The 25,044-nt window shown below is 37.6% G+C and overlaps 1 protein-coding gene across 4 annotated transcripts in view; it reads right to left on the reverse strand.

The window, feature by feature from the left end:
- The window catches only part of tbc1d1 (TBC1 (tre-2/USP6, BUB2, cdc16) domain family, member 1), a 53,922-nt gene that overhangs the window by 28,143 nt on the left and 735 nt on the right, over positions 1–25,044 (reverse strand). For 2 of the 4 annotated variants that reach the window (XM_044114700.1, XM_044114699.1), the window contains exons 2-7: positions 23,864–24,485; positions 4,151–4,738; positions 1,595–1,684; positions 1,405–1,509; positions 927–1,059; positions 708–799 (exon numbers count right to left, since the gene is read on the reverse strand). In XM_044114700.1, coding sequence (XP_043970635.1) covers positions 708–799; positions 927–1,059; positions 1,405–1,509; positions 1,595–1,684; positions 4,151–4,738; positions 23,864–24,454 — 1,599 coding nt within the window. In that variant the 5' untranslated portion in view covers positions 24,455–24,485. Of the gene's footprint in view, positions 1–707; positions 800–926; positions 1,060–1,404; positions 1,510–1,594; positions 1,685–4,150; positions 4,739–14,586; positions 14,821–23,863; positions 24,486–25,044 lie in introns of those variants that run through there. The other 2 variants (XM_044114701.1, XM_044114702.1) reach the window with 2 other exon arrangements.

Consider the following 25,044-nt stretch of genomic DNA (forward strand, 5'->3'; position numbering starts at 1 on the left):
AGACAGAAAATATTCGGTTATTTGCTTCACCTTCCAGCAGGACACCGACACTAAGCAAACAGCCAGAGCTATAATATTGTGTTGTACATAAAAGCATATTCACATTTTAAAATGACCAAGTCAAAGTCTAGAACTAAATTAGAATCTAAAACGTCTTGATTCATTGTGAATGATAACAAATCAGTGAAATATATCACGCATTTTTTAAAAAACTTCTCTTCCATTTCACAATTATGCACCACTTTGTGTTGGTCCATAACATTCCATTGTGTGGGTTTAATGTGTAAACAGTCAAATTGGTATGAGTACTTCTGCTCCCCTATAATGTATTAATCCCAATGAGCAGTTCTTGATGTAGTTCATCCAGATCACCAGCAGATGTCAGCTGTACCACAGAGAAATGAGGATCCACATTCCTCTACAGCTGAACTGTGACATAATCACAGGAAAGACTAAAAATTGTGTTGAAACGGATGTAATCAAACAATTCCAATGATTTTTTTAGCCAAAGACAGTTAAAAGCATAAACCAACTGAAACTAGTAAGCACGCAGCACTGGTTGGCTGAAATATTCTAATAATGTATGATGTGTGTGTGTGTGTAACCCCACAGGAGGAAACACTTGATTGAGTCATGATAAACAACCTGCCGACTGACTGGTTTGTGTTCTCGCTACAACATGTCCTTCAGATTCACAGACATCTTACCATAGTGTTTTCAAAGACTGAAGCCTGCTCATCATTGTCTAAAGTGGCCAAGTGCTTCTGAAGCTCTAGCTTTGTTTTGGAAGGGTGCAAACCTGCAAAAGAATAAACAGACAGTATGAGAAAGAGTCTTTTTATTTCAGATTTGTTGTGCATTCAAAATGTTTGGTTCTTCATCTATCAAATATAATTGAATATATTGCTTGACTACATATTTGCTACCTTCTATTCTCTCACACAGCTTGTGGAGTTGCTGAATGGGGCAGCTGTCACACTGTTGGCTCTGGGTCTTTGCGTTCTGCTGTAGGGCAGCCACAGAGAACGCCTGCTTCAAAGTCAACATGATCTCATCCACCTACAACAGCAACACAGAGGACCTTTATCCCATTCTGTCGTACGTTTGACAAATGATTAATTAAAATATAATTGTGATCAAACAATTCATTTCTGAAAACAGAAGATCATCGGAGTTTAGTTGATGCAAACAGAAAAACCCCCCACCCCACCAGAAATTAGCCTAAAAAAGTGAAATTAAAATAAATACTGTACAGATCATGTTTACCAATATATTTTACAACTATATTTGAAACCCAGAATGATGTGTCACTGCATAACTAACTAAAGAAGATATATTATCAGAGGTCATTGATTATTTGTGTTAGAAAGCAGAAATGAAGGATCTAAGTAAAGACTTCCTTACCAATGATTCATCAGTGCACTGGAAGACATAGCACACAAAATGGCAGCTTCCGCCTTCTGCCATTTCTCTGCAAATGAAGCCAAAGTGATCGACATGACGAATTCCCTGGAAAGAGATGGAAGCAAAACTTATTTCAAATGAAACACAGACCCAATGTGGCACATTTGGGTAAAAACTCTGAGCTTCTTACCTGAGAGCAAAATGAGATTTCTCTGAAACTCTTTTCTATGGCAACTTTCTTAGTGTCTGGACTGACCAAGAAGATCTGGGACTTGCCCACCTAATAAGAAACACAGAAAAATATTTTAGTGTGCAGAAGTGGGGTATTGTGTAAATGCTAAAGAGTTGAAACCAGACACACATATGTATACTGTATATACACATCCTGACATTAAATCTGGATTTTTCTGGATTTCAGGAAAAGCCCTAAACTTTTCAATTAGCTAAATGAAAGAATAATGAGAGAAGACGTGTAAACATATTTGTTAGGATAACCTTTAGACTTCAACACCTGGGCTAAATGTTTTTTAATATCCTTCCATAAACATTTCACAACATCTAGCTGGAATTTTGGTCCATTCCTCTTCCCAGTTCTGTCAAGTAAACACCCTCACACTCTCTCACATATAACACACACACCTTTCTGTGCTCACACATTTCCAGCTGTGCTGAAATCATGGACTCTCCTAAACACTGACTTTTTACCTTAAGCCACTTTGTAACTATTTGAGCACAAGCTTCATCTTTGTGACTCATTTCTGAAACTGTTGCTTCTATATCTTCATACAACACTCTTTCATCTAGGGTGGGGATTTATTTTATCACTTATTATCATGAGAAAAAAACAAACTCGTCACCGCAATGAGAATTTTGATTTATCAGGTCAACAACAAAGTTCTTTTCACTTTTGTTAGAAATCCATAAATTTGCCATTTTTTACAATTTTTCCATTGAGCATCAAAAAATTTACAAAAAAAATCCTAAAATATGATTAAATGCACTTACTGTGCTTAGGTTATTTTTGTCTGATGCTAAAATGTATTTGATCATTTGAAACATGCAAGTGTGAAAAAAAGTGAAAATATAAGGAATCTGTAGCAAGCAAATAACTTTTCACGGCATTATGAAATGATCTTAACAGATATGGAAATTGAGCCAGCAGACTTGTGGAGTTCTGCAGTTCTCTCTGATATCTTGGCTGACTTCATTTAATTTTCCATGATGTCACATAAGAAGGCAATTTGTCACACGATTCACATGAATCTAAAGAGCAGAAACCTCCCTACAGATTGTTCTATATGGACACTAGAACCTGACCTAAGTCAGTGACTTTGGGACAAAAAGTAAAAATAAAAAATACATTTTTTGCTAAATTTTCTAATTACATTGTTTGTCCTCCTCCTCCAGTTTCCTTCTCTATTAAACCGTATTCCCATACTGAGACTGTTCCTAATTTAATTATTTGATTAGCTTGTTCAAACCTGGGCCAAAAAAGGAAGTAGTGAGATCACACAATGAGATAAGGCAGGGTGAATCATGAATGTCAAGAAGAAGAAGTCCAATATGTGCTGAGATGGGCAGTACTATGATGATTCCTCTGCCAGTGATGACCATTTCCTGTCTGGAATACAGTCTGGAAAATCCATGCTAGCATAATACCAGAGGAAGCAAGTAAAGGTCAGGCAGAGGAGTGTTGCTTTGGCAGATTTGAGCACCAGTCAGCATTTGTTCCTGCTGAGTCGATATTATTTTCTATCATGTTTTTTGTTCTTTGCCACTTATTTTCTATCAAGTTCAAGTAAACTGAGTTCACAGAATCCAAACTCTTAAATGTTACAAAAATCCTCTCAGAAACGTGTTGCAAGCATATGACAGGTATGGCGTAAACTTAGAAAACTAAAAATATGTTGGGGGGTTTTTCATCAGCAACATTAAAACTGTGAGATATTTAAGGTCTTAAAATTTCACAATCAAAAGGTTTGAACCACAACAATAGCTTTTGTGTTTTCTGTCCATAATCTGACACATTCTAAACAAATAATCAAAATTCAAACGTTGATATAATCTATAGAAAAAAGATGTTTCTTTTTCAGTGAAAATTACCTTATTTGGTAAGGGAAGGGAATATGCTGCACTTCTTTTTAGTTTGGTTGCTTTTTATTACAAGCCATTTAAAATATATATTCGCATATTTATTCTACAAAAGACATTTTGTAATGACAACTACATTTTTAATCAACCTAGAAAATAGACAGAAAATATATATATATATATATATATATATATATATATATATATATATATATATATATATATATATATATATATATATATATATATATATATATATATTGTTAAGGTTGGCAATTATAGTACCTAAAGACATGAATCAGCTGAATCTAACGGTGAAACAGATTCTATTAAAACGGTCAAAACAAGTGGCTCTGGTAGGATTACAGATCAACAAGAGGAGAGTGCATTATTCCCACAGCTATATGATCCGCTATTTCTACCGAGGAAAACGTGAAATTAATTTTAGTCAGAATTTCTGACTTTTGTGCAGCATATAATAAAAAGCTTCTTAATAATGACAAACTTTAAAAATAATTTCAAAATATTAGAAATAACCATTTTTCCTAATCTTATTTTACAGGTGGAAAAACAATAATTGATCACAAAGCATCCGCCATGATCAACAATATTCAATGAGTGTGATTTTATGGGATTATTCATAGAATAAAATTACCGTAAACAGCATGGTCCGGTTCTCCTGCAGGCTGGTCGGCTGCACCGTCGTCGAGCAGGTGATCGAATCTGTAGTGTTGTTGTTAGAAATTTCTGGACAAAGGCCGTTTTCATCGAGGTGCAGGTTTGGGAAGCTGGAGTCTCTCTTAACCAGAGCAGAACTCGTCCCAGTGGTGGTGCTTCCTGCTGTACCGTTCCAAACAGAACCATTTCCCGGTCCAGAGGATGGGAAGGTAAACGCCCTCCTGAGCCCATCCACCAAACCTCCACCTCCCTTATCGGTTGTCCCTGAACCATGCAGCTGACTGAACTTCTCAATACACTCATCTATTAAAGCGGGTGGGGCTTTCTTGTGAGCAACACTCACTCTGCCGCAGAAAAGTACCTCAAACTTTTTAGCAAACGTTGTTGGAGACACAGCAGAGGTGGGAGCGATGGAGTTTGATGTAGTAGAGACTGAGGAGAGGCATGTTTCTGAAGAATCACTGCCTTCTGAACTTGTGGACGTCTTTATGGAGTCAGGGCTGATGTCATTGTTGCGTGCTGAGCTTTTGCCAGCCTGCCTCAACGTACTGATGATCTCAGGGACCTAAAGCACAGACACAAACAAAGAAAGCTAAAGTACCTTAATGACACACTCACTGAATACAATTCAGGTATATTGCATTTAAATGTAGGGAATGAGGAAGAGCAGAACGCATATTCATTCAGTTGAGGATAAGCAAAGGTTTTCTGAAATATCTGCAATAAACTATGGACTTTAGGCTGAATTATTAAACCTACACAAATTGTGAGAGGAGGTTTTACAAATGCCGCTGACTTTATGATGTGGCTGCTAAAAACACCAGGCAAGTCAAAGTGGGGGGCTTTGCAATTTGAGCACAAAACTGACCTATAGGGGGCAGTAATCTTATTGCCTCACTTCAATGTGCACTAACCTGCCTACCACAGTAAAGGGTTATGATTTCCTGGAATCAATGGGCTTTGCAAGATTGTCTTGTATTAAGAGAAGCCAAATTAGACGTTTCGTCACAAAGCTGGCTTTGTCCTTCCTTGGGAGTGTGTTTGGTCCTCATCTGACAAACGTTTCCCATGCTCGTGTTAGTTTCCCCATGTTCCACATGTGATTTATACAGAATAAGAAATCGGAGAGCAGAATATTTAACACATCATCATCCAGACATTTTTGTACTTTAACTTTTAATAAGTTAAGTTAATAGTAGTACTGTGAAGAGAGCGGCAGACTTGGCTCAAAATTGATCCTGCTCTGTCTTTAAGCTCTATAAACTTTTTCTCACTCTACTACTGACTAACTGAACCACAAAGGAAATTTGAGGATGTAAAACAAACACACACAGAAAGTGGAACCAACAGGTCACTCTACATACACTACTAACTGGCACACAGCACCACTTCCAGCTCACACTTATCTGCCCATATATAAACATTAGTGTGACGTGCTGAAACTTTTGAGTTTTATAAACAGCTGATGATTGAACTCTGTCTCCGTGATCAGGAGTTCCTTCAGACAGCAAAACTGAATGGATTTCTTTGTTGTGGACCGAGACTGAACAATGAAGATAAATCTAGGTCAGATTCTGCAAGATGTGTTATGCTCTGTTGTTATTCAGAGAACATCAACATTGGCATGTTGTGAAGTACACTATGTGCAAATATCTTGCAGACTGATAACTGTCTGGACAGGCTGATAACTGTCTACTTAGAAACAGATTGTTTTTGGTTTCAATATACTGTTTCTACTAAACTCTCTCCAAAGATATTTTTCTGTTCACAACAACAAAAATGTAGCTTATATCTCCCTACTTAAAACAAAGCTCATAAAGAAAAATATAAAACAATATTTCAGTAAATGGTTTGTTGGTGGTGTAAAGAGTGACACCCAATGATGCAGAAGTAAGCAATACTCATTGTAACACAAAGTTAAGGATTATTGGCCTGCTGGCATTTAAATTAGCATAATTAACAATAGAGTAACTCTGTTGAAAAGAAAATGTCTGCAACAAATCTACACCAGCAAAAACATAAAAAAAAACAGCATATGAATGAGTTAGAACAGATGGCTGCCAGTGCCATCAGAAAATAACATCTGGCTGCCATTTTTGCTTCTCCTATTTTGGTCCAATTTAATACCACCACAGTGGCAGTGTACCAAACCGAGGAACAAAAGGGAGGAAGTAGATGAGCTAAGCAGAAGCAGTGGTTGAGTCACACCAGGAATGTCAGTCGGATGAAAAGCCTGAGCAACAAGTACGTTTTAGACTGAGAGCCAGGTCTTGCTGCATCTTGTCTCGGTATGAGGTGTGCTCAAGCCAGTTTATTTTTTTTATGTAATCAAACCAACACCTCTCTAACAATGAGATGACAACATCTGAGAATGCTTAAGGTTTTTGTGTAATTGGAAATCCAATACAACAACTGAAGTTAGATTAGTACTTTCAAAATCAAGATGTCAAGGACAATTACAAATGGTTTTCAATTCTTTTTACAAATATAATCCTGAAGTCTGTGGCATTTATTTGTATGCACCTTTGTTGAGTCAATATTATTTAAAACCACGACTGCAATTACAGCTACAAGTCTTTAGAGATGTGTCTCTACTAATCACAACTACCCGATCTGGTCATGAAGGGATTTTTGGCTAGCAGTGTCTACACACACACACACACACGCATACACACACACGCAAGAAAATCCAGATTCCTTGCATGTATTATTTATTGCATGCTGGTGAAATGACTGAGCACTACAAGATAAGTTTGTCAAGCTTCCAGAAACTCTTGAAGAGCCAGCTCTTCAGAGGACATCTCCTGTCCTATTACCCATCTCTTTCTGCCTGTCACCTCCAACAGAGCCCAACTACTGGTCTTCCTTCTTTATGGATGTCTCAAAATAATTTTATCACTACTTTTTTTTCTGAGCTGTTGAAATTGCTGGGCTATATTAGGGGTTGCACATAGACATCAGACAGAGAAATGCATCTTGTATTTGAAGGGATTTTGTTGTGGGTGCCGGGGGCCTAACAATGTGGTACACACCAGGCATCACAGCCGGAAGGAATGACAAATTATCAAGCCTGTATGTTTTTATCATTATGACAGCCATGTTGCTTGTCTAAATGTTTGCTTCATTAACAGAACTGTTGAATAAAGTGTAGAGAAAACAATGTGAGCTAAAATAAGGACCTTTCTGACAACCAGTCAGCCATTGTTATGGAGATAATAAAACTATCTGTTCTATGTTATTAAAAAGTTAAGAAACTCTGTGTGTGTATCTCAGTTACACACAGAGACCTGAATTAGAAGACATGTTGTACTCAACCACTAATCTTAGCATTGGACAAGTTTGACTGAACGTCTCTTCTAATGCTACGTTCCATAAACCAAAGCTTCATCTGCTCATTCTCAAAGATGGCTGGGCTCATCATGAACATCCAGACACCCTGTTTGTCAGCTCTTTGCCACAAGTGTCTACTTGAGAGGAGAGTGGTCTGTTTGTCCACTTACAGACTTTCTGTTTTGCCTTCCCCTCAACCAGCCTATTCCTCTTCCCTTAGTTTTCACATTTATTTTCAACAACACCTTGACTCATTTCTATCTCCTCTTTAAAAAAAACCCATGGAATATCAGTTAAAGTATGCACTGAGAAGCAGCTGTGGTTAGCATTTCGTATGTTCTCACAGTTTTATCAACAGCCAACAATGAAAATATTCATTTGTTGCAGCCTTGAGGCAATTCATGTCCTTTCCAGTTGATTATGTAATCAATTCCAGTGAGCAGGAGCTCTCAGAAAATTCCTTGTGATGAAATTTGCCCTATTAAAGCTTTTTCTGTTCTTGTTTTTATTCTCACTTAAATCTTTCAGATCATTAAGCTAACTCAGTACAAGACAAATACAGTCTAAGTTAATATAAAATGTGGTTTTCTAAAAGAGAAACGGTCTAAACAAACATGGTCCTGTTGGACATTTGACTGAAATTAAGACCATCAATGATCAATTATGACAAGACATACAAGCCCTGAAGCAATCCCAGATAATCATGTTATTCTGATTCTGAAAAATTAGTTTTAAAACAGATTTAACAGGGTGCATTTTTGTCTGATCAGTCCAGCAGATTTTATTCCCTAAAATCTTAAAGAATAACCAAGATGGTTTTTTTTTTTTTCTTTAGCCAAATGTGTCATTTGTGTGTTATTTTTAGTCAGCAGTGGTTTTGGTCTTGAAACTCTTCTATGATGCAACTTTTGCCTAGTATCCCTGTCTTATTGTTGAATAGTGAACACTGACTTGACTGAGGAAAGTGAGATGATGCTTATTATTACAAAGTTTGTCATTTTCAATAACTTTAGAACTTGCGTTCCAAAGAGATTTGTTTATAAGACTTAAAATACATTTTAAAACAAGAACCTGTAAGAAGGAATCAATCACCATTTTCATTAAGTTCACATTTCTGTATTAAACATGTGTAATGTAATTCTAATTTTCAATTACACTTTCATTTTCTGTGGGTGGAAAATCATAATAATTGAGAGAAATAAAGGCTTGAAAAGATCCACATGTTTCATTTAGTGAAATGAGTTGATTAAACGTTTCAATAATGTTCTAATTTATTGAATGCATCTGTAGTTAATCAGTTAATTTATGATTCAACAAGAAGGACATTTGTTTTTCACAAAAAGCAAAAAGTGAAGTCTGTAAGAGGCAAATGCATTTTTCACAGCCCTGCATATGGCCTTTCATCCGTGTCATTCAATGCTCCATTCAATGCATACATTTGAGGAGTGAAGTGAAATGGATGGCAGCTTCGGCTACAGTCGACTGTTTTTCTCACAGTGGAACATTTATACCAGGCTGATCTCACACAGGAAGGCATCTGGGCTCAAGCTCATGCAGTGACCCACAGATCTGTCCACTCACAGTGCAGCTATACTGAAAAAAGCTCAAACTCCCTTAGAGAGAATAAAGTACAACTAGCGTAGTGTTAATTTCAAGAGGAAGGAAGTTACACCAGCGCTGCCAAAAATGGAGAAGTTTCAGCTCAGTGCAATAAACAAAATGAACTCTTTTGGGTTTACCAAAACAGGCAAGTCAGAGGTGATTGTAATATATGAGAAGATAGTAATGAGAACAAATGTAGAATAATTTTTCAAGTACTACAACAAAACTAACTAACCCACAAAATCACCTTTTGGCAGGAGGTCAATTATTCAATAAAATTTGGACAAGAAGCAGTACAAGTACCAGCTTTTGATTAGCCAGGCCTGACAACTACTGACTTCTTAACTTTAGTAGATGTTTATTTACCTGATTTTATTTTCAATGTTGCTTTTTTCCAGAATGTTTTAGTTGTAACTTTGCCTCTGAATGGTTGCTCAAAAAGAAAGCTAAATTTATAGCAGTTGTGAATAGCATATTGACTCAGTTCTCCGGCCACTGTTGCTAATTTTGCTAGCTTCAAGGGATTTTCAAATGTAGGCGTTCTGCTTTAACCAATTACTATCCAGGAAGCAGGGATGTAGGTCCCTGCTGTAACAATTTCATGTAATAGTCATGCTGCTCACTGTGCTGCTCATATGCAGCGTGACTGGCTAAGGTCCTGTACTTTTTACACCCGTCTCTTGAATCAGATTGTGAATGTTTAACAAAAATGGAGTCGACATTTATTGTAAAACTCAAAAGGGAAGTAAATGTATTATTTGGGCATAGGACAGTATGAGATGTTCACAGTATGATAACCTTAACTTAAACTACTACAGTTTCACTGTTTTTAGTTAAAAAAAAAAATACAAACTAAAAAAAACTGTATATGCCAAGAGCTAATTGCTTTAAATTAAAATGGAAAAGCAGTACTTAAATGTAATGCTGCCAAATCAAAAATGCATATAGTTATAGTAATTATAGTTGAAATAATCTTTTGCACAACTTTTCAGGTGTTTGATATTAACTTGATTAAAAAAACTAAATTAAAATGGCCACAACAGACTGTAGTAGTTACAAATCAACCATAATATAGAGAATATTAAGCAACGTTTAAACAGAGAATCTTGATATTCGATTCCGATTTTTTGCTAAAATCTGATTTATTTATTTTTTGTTGTTGTAATTTGCAATGGCCATTCATACTACGTAGTTAAATGCGATCACAATCAGACTTCTGTGTGAACAATTTATGACTCCGACATAACCAGCCAAGGTAGAACATTGACATTACACAGCAGAGCACTGTTTACAGAAGTAATAATATGCCACCGTTTATGGATCACTTTTACAGTTTTCTCAGAAATGGAAGTGGACAGTATTTTCACAAAATCACAACAAGACCAAGGAAGTTAATATAAACAAAGAACAGGTAATAAAAACTGCCTTTTGTGAAGCATTGACTGTAATTTCTGGAGAGAAGTATGTTTGGATGTTTAGTCAAAGCCAAGAGAGGTGGGATTATGTGATGTGCTTCACTGACTCAGGCTTCTTTCATAACTTTCATAATCTTCATTTACAGCCATTGTTCCAGATTTACTGTGTTTAGCTTCTTCTGGTGCAGAATTATGATGCCTCTCTCACATCAATGACTGCAGACACACTGAAAACAATCAGATATGTACCGTACCTAATTCAGTACCGCACATGGAAGTGGCACAAATCAGATTTTTCAGGAGATGAAAACAATCAGAACAGGATTGTTCAGACAGTCATGAAAAAGTCAGACATGGGTCACATATAGGTTAAAAAAAAAGGTAGATAGAGTTGCATTCTCCTGCTGTTAGAACATGGCCATAGTCATTCTGCTCTTCATAGAGTAACATATGTCCAAGAAGGTGATGTAAACCGGTAATAATCTGGCTTTCTAGTGGTTACCAGGTATGTTCTTCATAGTTTACCGCTTGTAGTCCTAAAACAATGTTAAATTGTTTTAATAAGTCTTTCATAAAAGTATTGAGTGTGCTTCTTTACCTTCACCACCAATGCAGCAACAGGTGGGGGAGGGTGGTATATTAATACCACATTTTCCAAGCAGTCAAAAGAATCATGGTCGCTCTGGCACGTTCTCTAATAGTCAAGTCTTTAACAACTATGAAAGAACGTGCTAGAAAAGTTTACAACAATGTTAAAACAATAGCTTTAAAAAATTTTACCTCTGCATCCCCATATACATCTATTGATATAGCACAATCTATGTAATCTATGTGGAGAGACACACTGCATTTCTGAGAAATTACATATTTTTTCCTAGATTTACACAAGAATTGGGAATTCTTATGCAATAATTACATTTGAGGAAGAGCATTTTTATGACAAGCAGGGGAATCACACAAGTAGAAAAACTGAAGAGACAACAGTTTTAAACCTAAATGCATATTAATTATAATGTTACACTAATGCCAACTAATGTTGAGGAGAACTTTAAGAAGTGATTTTGTAAAAATGAACAAATGAAAAAGATAAAGGGAGGGGAAGCATTACTGATGATTTTATAGCTGGTGTGACTGAGCCTAATGGATAGACATCTGACTGGTGAGGTCAAGAGAAAGAAAAAAAATATGAAAATGACAGAAAAAAATCCCAACAACAAATCAGATGGCCTAGAAAATCAGAAAAAAAAACTATGACGAGAAGGAAAAAAGTCCCGTTCTCTTCTTTCCATGATCATGTGGCTGAGTCTTGTGCCTTCTAGAACAAACCCAAGTTCAAAGTTCAATGTATATTTAACAGAAGAGATGGATCACTAACAGAGAGTGAAAGGCAAAGAAGAAAAGGAAAACATTTAAAATGGTGCAGGGTAGGCAAATGACCCCGTCATAAAACACAAAAAAATTATGTTGCTGCATGAACATCAGAATAAAGGAAATCCCCTTCCCCCCCAAATGGGGTGAAAGTTCGGAGCATCAGATAGTAGTTAGAAATGACAAGCTGATGGGAAACATAAATGGTTTGTCAAATAAGAAACAAGACATATGTTGGTCTTGTACAGTCATGTCGGTCACATGAGGTGACAAAGTAGGAGTGAGGAAAGGAAAGGAAAAAGACAGACTAAAACTTAACCCATCATTTTCTGGACAATACTTAATAAACACAATCTTCAATAACCTTTCACAGTATTTTTGCCTCAATGACCAAAGTGTTGTCCATACTGGACTTTGCTCGACTTTAAAAAAAAAAATTAAATCAGTTGTTCCAACTGGAAATGTTTATAGGTGAAACCCTGAGAGAAGTCATTCTGATGAGCAATGAAGTCATAAAAACCAACCTATTATTCATTCAGTGGCCTACAAACAGTAAAACATGCATCACAGCTACAAACATAACAGCCCGTACTGCAGAAGGATTCCTGGAGCTGCTGGAAAGTTAAAATCTAAAAGTATGTCTTATCAGCACCAACAGACAGCTGAACTAAAAGCTTTACATAGACTGATTCACATGCTGAAGAAAGACACCTGTCTTCTGCTGCAGGATTAAAGTCCTGGCAGGAATACAGCTGCCATGACTCACTCACTCACACATACACACACACACACACCTACAGTTGATGGGAGAACCCAGGAATACTGGATCTTCATGCCCACAATAAGACAAGGAATCTGGGAACAAGTGAGCAACCAGCAGCTATAACGCTTCAATAATCTGAAGAAAAATCTTGTGTGATGGCTACAGGACTACACCACAAACCATATGGAACAACACAATGAAGAAACAAGGAAACAAGCCACCCATCACTACCCCCTTTATGACCTTTGAAGCATTCATTTTTTACAAGTCACTCTATATTAGTGAGGCACCGATCAGGTTTTTGACCCGCCAATTCCCAATTTTGCTTTTTGTTTTTCTTAAGCCTGCAAGTCCCAAAATAGAAAAATATGCAGCATGTGATTTGATGAGGGATTTTGTTTGAGCTAGTAGCTACCAAAAACTGAAAGAAATAGGCAACTATCCTCATTTATGCATGAAAATTTAGGTCACTTCTGGTTTTTGTTAAAAGTTTAGAAAAGTACATGCTGTTTAATGATCCACTTACTGATGCAAAGTTATGGTAGTTTTTAGCTTTAATGTACTTAGTTGATAAAAGAGAAAAATAAGATTGACCTATAAAGAACTGTTTAGAGCCGATCAAAAATAAACTGGCAGATTTTGATATGTTACTATTTCATTGATGCCTTGAATATTCAAGCCTGGTTTGGGTAATTTTCTCAAAAATGTGTTGTGCGGCAGGTTTTTTTATTAAGCAAGTACAAGTACAAGTACATTTATTAAGGAATGGTTGACTGAAGATCTCAAACACTAAAGATGTGACAAAAAAAAAAAAGAAGCTCAAACAGAAGAAATTATGAGTGACAAAATCTTCAGATCCGTACTGACAGTTTTCATTGTTAGCTTCTCTGTAACTCGTTACATCTTCTCAGTCCCATTGAATAACATTTTGGGAAGAAAAAAAAAAAAACTTTTCAGAGTAGCTGTCTTGAATAACATTTCTAGAGACTACCCACGTGAGTTGCTTCACTGAATGAAGAACAACGTTTTAGCCAGAAATGCCTGAGACACAGATAAACACACCTACAGTTTATGTTGAAGTTTGTACACAAGCTTAATTGTTTTAATGCTGTTTTCTATTTACTCAGCCTCCTGCGCCATTTGAAAGTCGAGAAGAAAGTGAACACTTTCTATTGTAACTAGAAGAAGTTTAACCAGTTTTACATATGCCACCTACTGTAAATATTGGTTTAATGTTGAAAAGGTTTAGTTTGAAAATATTTTTTTCTGACTGAATTTGTTTTGCATCTATGTTGTGGAGTATTTGCTTTTCATATTTAATCTTTAAAATAACAGAACTATATATAATTGAATATATATTAAAATATTAAATAGGTCCTGTGGTCTCTCAAACATATCTGTAGAGATTAAGCAGAGAAGGAAAATACCAAAGTTCAAGCAAAACCTTCTAAGTTAAGAGAAGTTTTGAGAAGCAGACCAGTTTACAGTGTGACCTTTACATAACTGCTCCTGATTGTTCCGTCCTCAGTGGTCCAAAAAATAACAATAAGCAACAAGTGAAAAGTGAATCACCCAAAAGTGTCGCAGCGTGACTTGACCCACTTCATCATCCACAGACAGGAACAAAGACATTTCTGTCCTGTAAACTGCTCTGTATGCCAGGTTAGAGGCTAAATAAATATAAAATATTTCTACTGTCTGTGGAATAAAGTTTGTTTGTGCCAGAAGACAATATCAGAGGGCTAATGTAACTGACACCTCGTTGTATCCTTTTCCAAGGAGACTGTGGAGAGACTTACTGCCTCAAGAAAGCTGAGTAAGGCTGGCTAACAACAAGAAGGCGAGATCATTAAGCTGAGGTCCGCTCCTGTTAATGTTAGCTAACTGTCCACTTAGCATGCACGCAAACTTAACAGCGGTAATAACTTGACTCACATCTTTCTGCTCTTGTTTGTTGTTGAACAAGTTGAATCGCTGGAGTCGCGCTTTCATCCCATCGGCCATAAAAGTCCCAAAAACTGGACCTCAGCGCTAATATGTCCGTTGCTCGTTTCTTGCCGTGTGGGGAACTTCAATACAAATTCTATGGAAAGTTCATTTTGCTCTCTAAAAACCAAGGAAGATCATGCGGTTAGTTCTCCAAGCGGCGAATACAATCCAGCGTTCATATCCGGTTTCAATCCGTCAAAGTAATAAATACATAAAATGAATGTGGTATACAAGCTTTTATTTTGACGTCATACGAATTAACTTCCGGCTTTCTTCTAGCACAGTCTTGAAATCTTGACCTGGTTTTGCCCTCCAATGTGTTTTGGGGATGGGCTGGACAGTTCCTGTCCGCAGTACTCAAAACTTTAGGCGGTAGATGTTTTTCCCTGGGTGGTTAACGCTGTTAACGTTACCTCAGGAGGATTATATCAGTTTTCCTTGCCGGTATGCGGGTATATAAACAGTGTTTCCTGCATGCCGGCAGACCAATCCCAATCTGGCAAGAATGAATGAACTCCTTTCAGGGGTAATTACTCTGTGAAAGATCTTGCAAAAAGAATTAATGTCAAAAGTTAAGCGTCGTAGAATTATGGAGGTCCAAGAGTACCACGACTTAATGAATGGATAAGTGATTACTTGAAGTTCTGAATTAAAAATAGAAGTTAAATATACTTGAACATTCATATAGTTATTCCACCATTTATTTTTAAATTATCTGGTCTCATGCTGAATCATTCAGTGAATTTGTTTTATCTGTCAGCCTTCCATATTAAAATAGGTAGACTGAGACTGCTCTAGACAAATATTGGTCTGGAGATTTGATGTGCAAGTTTACTACTTTGACAGGTAATGCTGATAATTTTAATTGGGGCCTGCCCAAAGCAATGCATAAGGAGAGCAGTGACTGACTTGGCACTGGCAGGCACCTATTGTTCTACACCCAATAGAATGTCTCTTTATTTATTTATTTTTCTTCTGTCACCGTGAGTGCGGCTCGTACCATTGCGAGCCCACCCACAAAAGTGGTATCAAAACGTGCGGCTCGATGCCAAGAGGGGAGCTATTACTTTTGTGGGATTTGGAGTTACCATGGCGACGTAAAAAGCAAAAAAAACGACCCCAAAATCACTAACGAGCTCACCAGGTGCAACTCTCGTCGTCAAGGGGACGAGGCAACCACTAAATCCTAAAAATACCCTATTTTTGAGGATTTTCTGTGACGTCATAACTTCATGTAGAAACGCCATTCAAACTTCATTTTGTAGATATGTCCGTGATCTCTTTTAAAGTGAAGACAGCACGTCAATATGAATTATGGTTTGTCCACAACTTCTTTCTAAGCGACCCAAGGTTTTTGATTTTTTGAAAAATCATAGTGTAAATGCCGCTCCGCCAGAGTGAGATTCAGAGTGACATTTTGACCCCAAATCATTTTTTAACTCGCCCTCACGCTCACAAATATTGCATGATTGGTATCAAACTCGGTCATGATATTGATACGCATGCCTGCTCCGGTCAAATGTTTTAAAAAATTATCTAGGGCTTACGGTTTTCTGTCAAGGTGCTTCAGAGCAAAATCATGCGCCAGGGTAACAGACAGATCTCACTGATTCTTGGCACACACCTTCTTTATCTCGTCGCTGTTAATACTGTGAATGAAGTAGAGATATGAATCGTGGGACTATCGGAGACGACAAGTAGCCCTCTCATACGCTTCAATCGGTTTTCGAATATGTATTACGGTTCCCGAACAGGAAAGAGTTGTTTGCAATGCTTTTTTTAGTCAAACTGGCTGGCTCAAACAGAGAATTGTCTCCCCCTGGATGTCTCACTCACACCTGGCAGTTGGCAGAGAGGATTATTTACCATGGCAACGGAACCCAGAGCAGGGAGAGCTGCTTTGGACTACAAATACACATCACTGTAGTTCTAACTATGGCAGAACTACAGGAATGAGCTGGCCTTTAGAATTACTTGTATTTTGGGTATTTTATAACTGATTTTAACCAACCATTGTTACACACAGGATTAGTGTGTAAATTTTAAATGAAGCTTAATGGAAATTTCAAAATAAAAGCCTTGTCTAGTTTTACATCATGTCTTTGCTCTTTTGGCCATTAAATAACTGACTTAACTGGACCACTGTTACACATGGGATTAGTGTTGCCATTTAATATGAAGCTTACTGAAAATTCCAAAATAAAAGCCTCAATATTCCTGTCAGGTTAGTGCACCGCCATAGGGGGTGCAATATCTTTTCCTCTCAGGTTATGGCATTAGCCTTTTACCTAATGCTAATAAAAAAGGACTACAAAAACGCCATATCTGTAGTTCTAACTAACACTCAGTTAAAACAGAGGGTTGCGCTTCCATTTAGAACTACCGGTTGTTTAGGCCAGTAAATAACCATTTGGGGCTTTATGTGATTGGTTTAAACAAACCACTGTTCGACACTGTATTACTGTGGCCATTTAATATGAAGCTTACGTTTCTTTTCAAACTAAAAGCCTAAATATCCCCTTCAGGTCAGTGCACCGCCACAGGCGGTGCAATAATATCATTCTGCATTATCTGTTTCTCTCAGTAGGGAACTGCCTTACACAGCAAGGCAGTTCACTAGCTTTTAACTTTTAGCTTACATAAGCTGTTAGCTATTTTTCTGACTTATTAGCCATGTTTTTGAGTCAAGTATAGACAACATGCTATTGATACCCCACATACTACTGACAGCATAACATTAGCATTTTGGCTAATTTTAGCTGATTCACTTAGGTTTATCATGCTGAATGTTGCAAGTCCATGTTAGTCAACATTCTTGTGATTCTCCACATGCATCCTTGGAATTTTTGAGCTAAGCTTAGCATTGATGCTAATTTTTAGCATCTGAACGCTGGGTCCAAACCGACCGGCATACTTTGGCAGGCCCCAGTTAAATTTCTTCAGGAATTTTCTAGTTAGATTATAATGCACAACAACAATATTTTTTGTGATGAGTCAAACAATTTCTTTTTAAAGCATTTAATGATATGTTTCATACATTACTGAATTAGAATATGATCAATTTTTGATTATTATATTTAATTATTTCAGTAATTAATCATGACAAGCAATAAGCATTGTTTTAATGCTTAGTTTAATTCTGATCTAATCTGTCAATTACATCTGGGCACTTCTGGCACATAATACACACAGTTCAGGAATTATTAAACCATGCACATAAATTACATAACTACAAAACAGTATAATTTTGCATTCCCTGATTGCCTTTTGATTCAACAAAGCCAGAGAACCTGGTGATGTTTACTTATCTTGCAAATTTTCAAACCTTCACAAATGTCACCACCGCTTTTAATTTTAAATAACTTGCAATATTTAATTATTCATTGCAGACTGCAAATAAATTTGGCAAAATAAAGAGAAAAAAAATTATTATTTCTCAAGGCATTTACTCTGAGAGACTTTGGACACTTCAGTGGTGACACCCAGTGGTTAAGTTTTATCTGTGCAGCAGAAGGGTAAACGCGTCTCCCCTGACAGGATTGCCATCTCTGGAGACAGAGGAGGAAGTTGAAGTTTACAGCTGTATTGCTTAAATTAGTACTCGATTGTGCATTTTCCCAAAAATAAAAGCTGCTTATTCACAAGACACACACATGAAATGTCATGAATGAACAGGTTTTATGTAGCATTTGCTGTTGTTTTGGATCAAAACGAGTGTGTCGTGGCCATTGTTGGGAAAACCCACGCTAAGCAAATTCCAAAGCTTTATAAATACTCCTTAAATGTTGTCCTTATATGTAGCTGCCCTCTCTAAGCAGTCATGCTGCTCATGGAAAATTAAAGCGGTTTAATAACCCCAAGAGAGGGGCAGACTATAAACAGAAAGCTAAATGTTCTGGTAGCAGTTTGATCAGTTTGTAATGTAATACAAACTTTTTGGTTATACGTTGTAGTGGTTCTCATGTTCAGTGAACAAAACATGTCCTCGTGATGGAGAACATTTTCTGCATGTTTGGTAAATACATGCAGAAAATGTATTTACCAGCTCTGGAGGTGTTTCAACCTCCAGAGCTTGAAACACAACATTTCAACTAATGCAGTTTAGACAACAAAATCTATATGCTGATAAAAGGAAAAACACAAGAATACACCAAATAGTATGAAAAGAACATGACTCCAGCTTTTAAACACAAAGACAGAGTGCTAATGATTTGGGCTTCTGTTGCAGTCAGTAACCCAAGGAGTTTTTATCATTTCAAGTGGAAATGGATTAGATTTATACTGACATGATCTTTGAGCAAGAATTACACCATGTCATTGCAAGTAAATATTGCCTCTTTTCAATTCTTGCAGTAAAGGATATAATTAATACTCCTGGCAGACTGATTAGAAGTGCCAAATACATTTTAATGGCCTATCTTGAGTACTGATTAGAATATCTGAGGATGGAGCTAAAGATTAGGGTGATGACAAGGAGGCCTTCCATCCTGCAAGACATGTGAAAGTCTTCATGTCTCTTTCAATAGAATTAAATAAGAATAAATAAAGAAAATGTGTTCTAAAATGTGATATAGTGTGTAATGTGTTTCTAGTTAAACACTCTACCAACAGCCTTGACACCAGTATGACCACTGAGCAGGATTTTTGGACAGCTTTGAGATTTATCTTTGTTGATGCAGAGATGCTAATTTAAGACACTTTATGTCTCAAACTCAAAGTAGCAAAGAAATTATCTAAAACATTTTTATATGGAATAGTTATTTATATGGTATACAGTTTCAGCAGCATCACAATTAACTTGACATTTTTCTGTTTTAATAATAGTAATTGGCACTTGTTTATATATATATATATATATATATATATATATATATATATATATATATATATATATATATATATATATATATTTTTTTTTTTATTATTTATTTTTTTTTCCCCCTCCAGGGGTCTTTTGTGGGCTCTAGTGTCCCTTATATGACAGTAGGCTGACAGGAAGGGAGGAAGGAGAAGGGGGAAGACATGCGGCAAATGTCAGCCGGGTCCGGGAATCAAACCTGCCACGGCCACGGCCTCCAAATGTGGGTTGTGCTATCCCCTACGCCACCACAGCACGCCCCATTGTTATATATTTTTGATTACGTTATTGCATCAATGCCATTAAACTGTGGTATTTTTACCCAAAGACATCATATTGTGAGAATCCAACATTATCTACATTATATCTTCACTTGTTAAGTGAAAGCTATGCTGACAATTTATCAACTGTGTTTGTGTTCTTTAGTTGTGGCGTAAACCCACAGTAAATGTTGTAGTCTTATGGTGTGCAAATAGCCAGACTAGTTTTATGTTTACATCATTTGTGGGTTAGAAATTCTTTAAAATATGTTTTAATAATGCTATTTTACAAAGTAAAAAACAAAGCAATCCCACATTGCCTAGTAATTACTGCCTTCATTAAAAGCAGATCTACATGTGCGTGCGTGTGTGTGTGGGTGTGTGTGTGTATGCGTGTGCACGTGGGTGTGTGTGTGTGTCTTTGTGTGTGTTAAAGCCCAGCTTGACAGAACCGGATCACAACAGGTGGTCAGTCTGACATCATCCCCACCATCATCCTCACATTTCTAACAGGACTTAGAGCTAGAACAACAAGCACTCACGCGCTCATAAACTCCACGCCAAGCAGACTATGACAGGAAGTGGTCTCCATGGTAACATGGTTTCATATCCTGGCTGGGCGACATGATGCACTCTCCTTTTCTCTCAGACAAGAAAGCCCAGAAGCATGCTAAGACTTTTCAAGTCTGTGTTTATTTCTGCTACGGTGTACGCTCAGTAATATTTACCGGACACTCCACAGCACATGGAGGCTGTGCTCACAGCTGAAGCATGCAAGTATTTGTTATATGACCCCCAGTCTCAGAGCATGTGCGCATGTATCATGTGAGCAGCAAGGGGGACGTAAGGGATTAAGGTCATACTGACATTTTGCTTTGCATTTTCCTTTAGCTTCGCATCTAATATCCCTCATTGTCTTTGGTATGTTGAGCCATGGGATACTATCTGATGTCTCTGACCCGACGCCCGCAGCAGCTGCAGCTCTGCTGCTCCTACAGAGGCTTTTGGAAACTCGCGCCATGTGGAGGAAAGTTGAAAGGATTAGAGGTCAGCAGAGTGTGTTAGTATACACACAGTGTTATGTGTGGTGACGAATGGGATAAAAGCCCAGCGTAGGTGGGGAGGTGCAGAAGGATGTTCGATTAAATACCAGTGCAGTCACACTGAACCTCCAGCCAGCTTTTTGTCATATAAATAAACACAAGGAACAAATATAATCCCTGCCACACTGACCCTTGCTCTTAATTCCTATCTCCATCTAACATGCCATATATCTTTTAAACAAATCAATATTTACAGCTTGAGGTTGTGTTGATGTGTTTATTACCTATTCTAGGAGTGCTCCCTTTGATTTATGAAAATGCATATGTACCCATTTGAAGCTGGAGAGTAGCTGGAACATCCTCTTAGATTTGGTTTAAAGGTCATAATTTATGTCACCTTTAGAGTTATGCCTTATAATGTCAAATGAGTTTTGCAAGTAGACTTCAACATGGTGTTATGTGGAAGCATAACTGGGACTCCAGTCAACCACAGTAAAAACCACTATCCATAAAAGGAGAAGAGTGTGGAACAGTGGTGAACCTTTCTAGAAGTGGCCGGCCTAACCAAAATGAATCAACTGAGAGGTCACAGAAAATCAAGGAATAACCTCTAGAGCACTACAGGCCTCACTTGCTTCGCTCAAGGCTTATCAGAGTTCATGTTGAGGAAAAAAAAAAGAGATTGGAAGAAAAATGACATCCGGGGGAGTGTAGCATCACTGCAAAGCAACATCCAAACAATAAGGCCACTCATGTTTTCCAACACACATCATTATGATGCAAAATTGAAAATTGGCACTTCTGCCAGCCACCTTATTGTCAGCTCCCTCAACTACCAGTATGGAAAAATATTTTTTTATGGATGGAGGAAATATAACAGTGTCTTATGTAAATGTGCACCAGATTTTTTTATTTTTTTATTTCTTATTCTAGAGGTAGATTTACTTCAGAAACGGTCCCTGGGATGTTCATTTTAAATGGAAACTGCCCTTTGTTGATATGAAGAGAGTTTGTTCATCAGATCACATACACCAACAAAAAGCAAAATACAAATCTGAGAAAGGATAGTTACAGTTTTAGTCAATATGTCCATCGGTCTCCAAGCAGTTACAGGGTTGAAGTCCGCTGGATGAGCCGAAACTGGTCTGATCTCAACTTACAGCTCCTCCAACACCAACTGTACAATCTAGAGCTCCCATAATCTCTTTGGTATTACGGTAGTCTAATTTACCTTGGTTTGATTGGTCTGTGCTGTTATTCTCATGTTTATAATTTTTGTCAGTATTTCTTACACCAGTTGCCCATGTTTATCTACCATCTGGCCTCAGTCACTGATAGCAGTCATTCACCTGCTGTTATTTTGTCATTATCTCCCATCTGTATACATTCTGCCTGTTTGATGATTGCCATTGTCTCCACGTTGGGACATGATCCTTAATCCACTCTGCTATTTCAGGTCTCTGTCATTTATGGTTTAGTCTTGTTTACTTTCTCCATCGAGACTTTGTCCTTTTAGTTTCAACAAGTCAACAAAGCTGTGTTTGTTTTTCACCTGCTGCTTCCTGCGCCTGGGTCCTCAACTTTTCCATCACCTGTTTAACTTCAGTTCAGTCTCACCAAAACTTGCAGCAGACCTAAACCTACTTTGTCTTTATCATGTTGATTTAAGGAAACTTGAGAAAAATGAACACTTTGAGGACATTTATTCAAGGGAATAACAGAAAAGGGTCGTCTAGTCATAATGCATATATCTAAAGAACCACCTGGTAGAAATATTCAAACCTCTATAACTTTTCCACATTTTGTCATGTAACAACCAAAGCTTCAGCAGATTTTATTGGATTGGTGACAAACCAACACAAAGTGCTGTGTTTTTATAAAGTGAAAGGAAAACAATAGTTTTATAGTTGTGTGCAGTTACAGCTTTAAGTCTTTCTGGGTATGTCTGCACCAGCGCTGCATACCTGGACACTGAAATCTTTGCTCTTTCTTCTTTTGCAAAATAGCTGAAGATTGGAATTAGAGCACCTGCTATTTTAAAGTCAGATTTTTATGTGGATATAGGGTTAGACTTTAACAGGACCAATCTAATATAGAACCATACTTTGATCTATTGTATTCCATTGTAGCTCTGATGCTATGTTTAGGGCCATGTTCTTGCTGGAAGGTGAATCTTCACCACAATCTGACAGATTTTCTTCCAGGATTGCCCTGCATTTAGCTATAGCTCTCCATCAATAAAGAAAAGAACCCCCATAGCAAGGATTCTGCTGCCAACATGTTTCACAATGAAGATGCTGCGTTCAGAGTGACGTGCAGTGATGGTTTTCCACTAAAAACTGCATTTCTTATGCAGGACAAAAAGCCGTAAGACCACAGCACCTTCTTTTACTTTTGTTGCATTCCAACATTGGCTGCTTTTTGCCAAAGTCCCATAAAGGCCAAATCTGTGGAGTACAGCACTATAGTTGGCAGCTTCTTGGAATCATATTCTCTATTTCCACAGGTTAGGTGAGCAGCTGTTCCATAATCAGCTTGCAGTTGTATAATATTTTTTCTGTTTTCAGATGATGAATTGAAAAGTGCTGAGTGACAAGTTTAATCTTGCTATATTTTATAAACTAACATTGATTAAAAGTTCTCCTTGATCTGTCTGCTAGCTGACTTTGGTTTCATGCCTTTTACATTAATGTTCTCCAAGAAACCTCCAATGCCTTCACAGAACATGCTTAGATACACTAAGATTAAATTGCATGCAGGTAAACTCTGTAACTTCTGAAGCAACTGGGTGCACTGGATTTTATTTAGGAGTGTCAAAGTAAAAGGGGACTCAGTTCAAGTCCCACACATTTAAGATTTTTATTTGTGATGATTCTGAATGTGCGCTCCTCTGTGTAGATCAAATAAAGTTCAAAAAAAGCAATCTAAAGTTTGTAGTTCAGGTGAATAAATATGAAAAAGTTAAAGAAATGCTCTACATGCACTTACAATATATATGTGTTCATGTTTCCCTGCACACATTTGCACATGTTAAGACACTCTTTATTCCCACAGGTGCCTACCTTGGTGCTGTCCAGGCACTGGAAGACGTAGCAGGCACATTTCAGCGAGTCTTTCACCAGGCAGGCAAAGATACTGGGCTCCTGGCTGTTGTGAATTAACTTGGTCACTTGATGAGGACGACATTCAAACAGCACTGTGTGTGTCAGAGGGTCCCAGAGACGGCGCTCAGCCAGGACGGACACACACCGCACCCAGGATGCAGAAACACACAGAAACACAGTCTTATTACTGCATGAAGGAGAACCACCTGCACCATGACGCGGCCCAGCACCCGGATCCTTCTTGGAGGACCTGCAGATCTCTGCCACCACCCAGGGCAGCATGGCCATGGTGGTCAGGTAGTGAACTACCCTGAAACCAATCATTGTCAGTTGGTATCTTATCTCTTCCTTGTCCATCTGTCCCCTCCATGGTGCTACCCTCTCCCAAGCCCCGGCACATTTCTGGGGACTCTGAGCTGCGGAGTTGAGGCGTGAAAGGGAGGGACACGAGTGATGGTTTGGGGTTAGATTATGTCGAGTTTTCTCAGAGCTTTGTGGTCTCTGGGCTTCACTTCCTTTTGGTTTCACATCAAAGTAAAGTCCATCCATGGTTTTCAGGGACCAGTGGTCTCCACCCTACCTGTAAAACATCAGTGAAAAGTCACAGAACATCAAATTTAGAGTGAATTTTAGTTATCTTTCCAAATCCTTATTCAGTTAAGTTCGATTTATTTTCATTGCTTTGCAAAACCTTTCCTAGACTTTGAGCTTTTGCATATTTTGTCATGGTACAGCTACCAAACTTCAGTGTATTTTTTTGAGATCCTATGTGAGAAACCAACACAAAGCAGTTCCTAATTGTGAAGTGAAAGGAAAAAATTTAACCTAGATTTATTCCCTCACCCCCCCAAAAAAACTACTTCCATAAAGGGGCCAAATTTGAATATTTAAAGAGAATATCTTTGCAGGGCACTGTATATAGCAAAGATTTACAGCAAATATCATCTGAACATGTACCTCCCAGTGCAAACAGATTCAATTCACATCCAGTTATGTAAAATCCACAATAGTGCAGATGCAATTTCTGTCAGGCAAATTCATTTCAGCATAAACTAGTCTTCTAAATTCAGGTCCAGGTCTATCATAATTATAACACAATGCACAGTCAGCTCATCCTTTAAGCCAGACTGATAAAGTTT

This window comes from Gambusia affinis, linkage group LG04 (assembly GCF_019740435.1).
Source record: "Gambusia affinis linkage group LG04, SWU_Gaff_1.0, whole genome shotgun sequence".
NCBI classification, from domain to species: Eukaryota; Metazoa; Chordata; class Actinopteri; order Cyprinodontiformes; family Poeciliidae; genus Gambusia; species Gambusia affinis.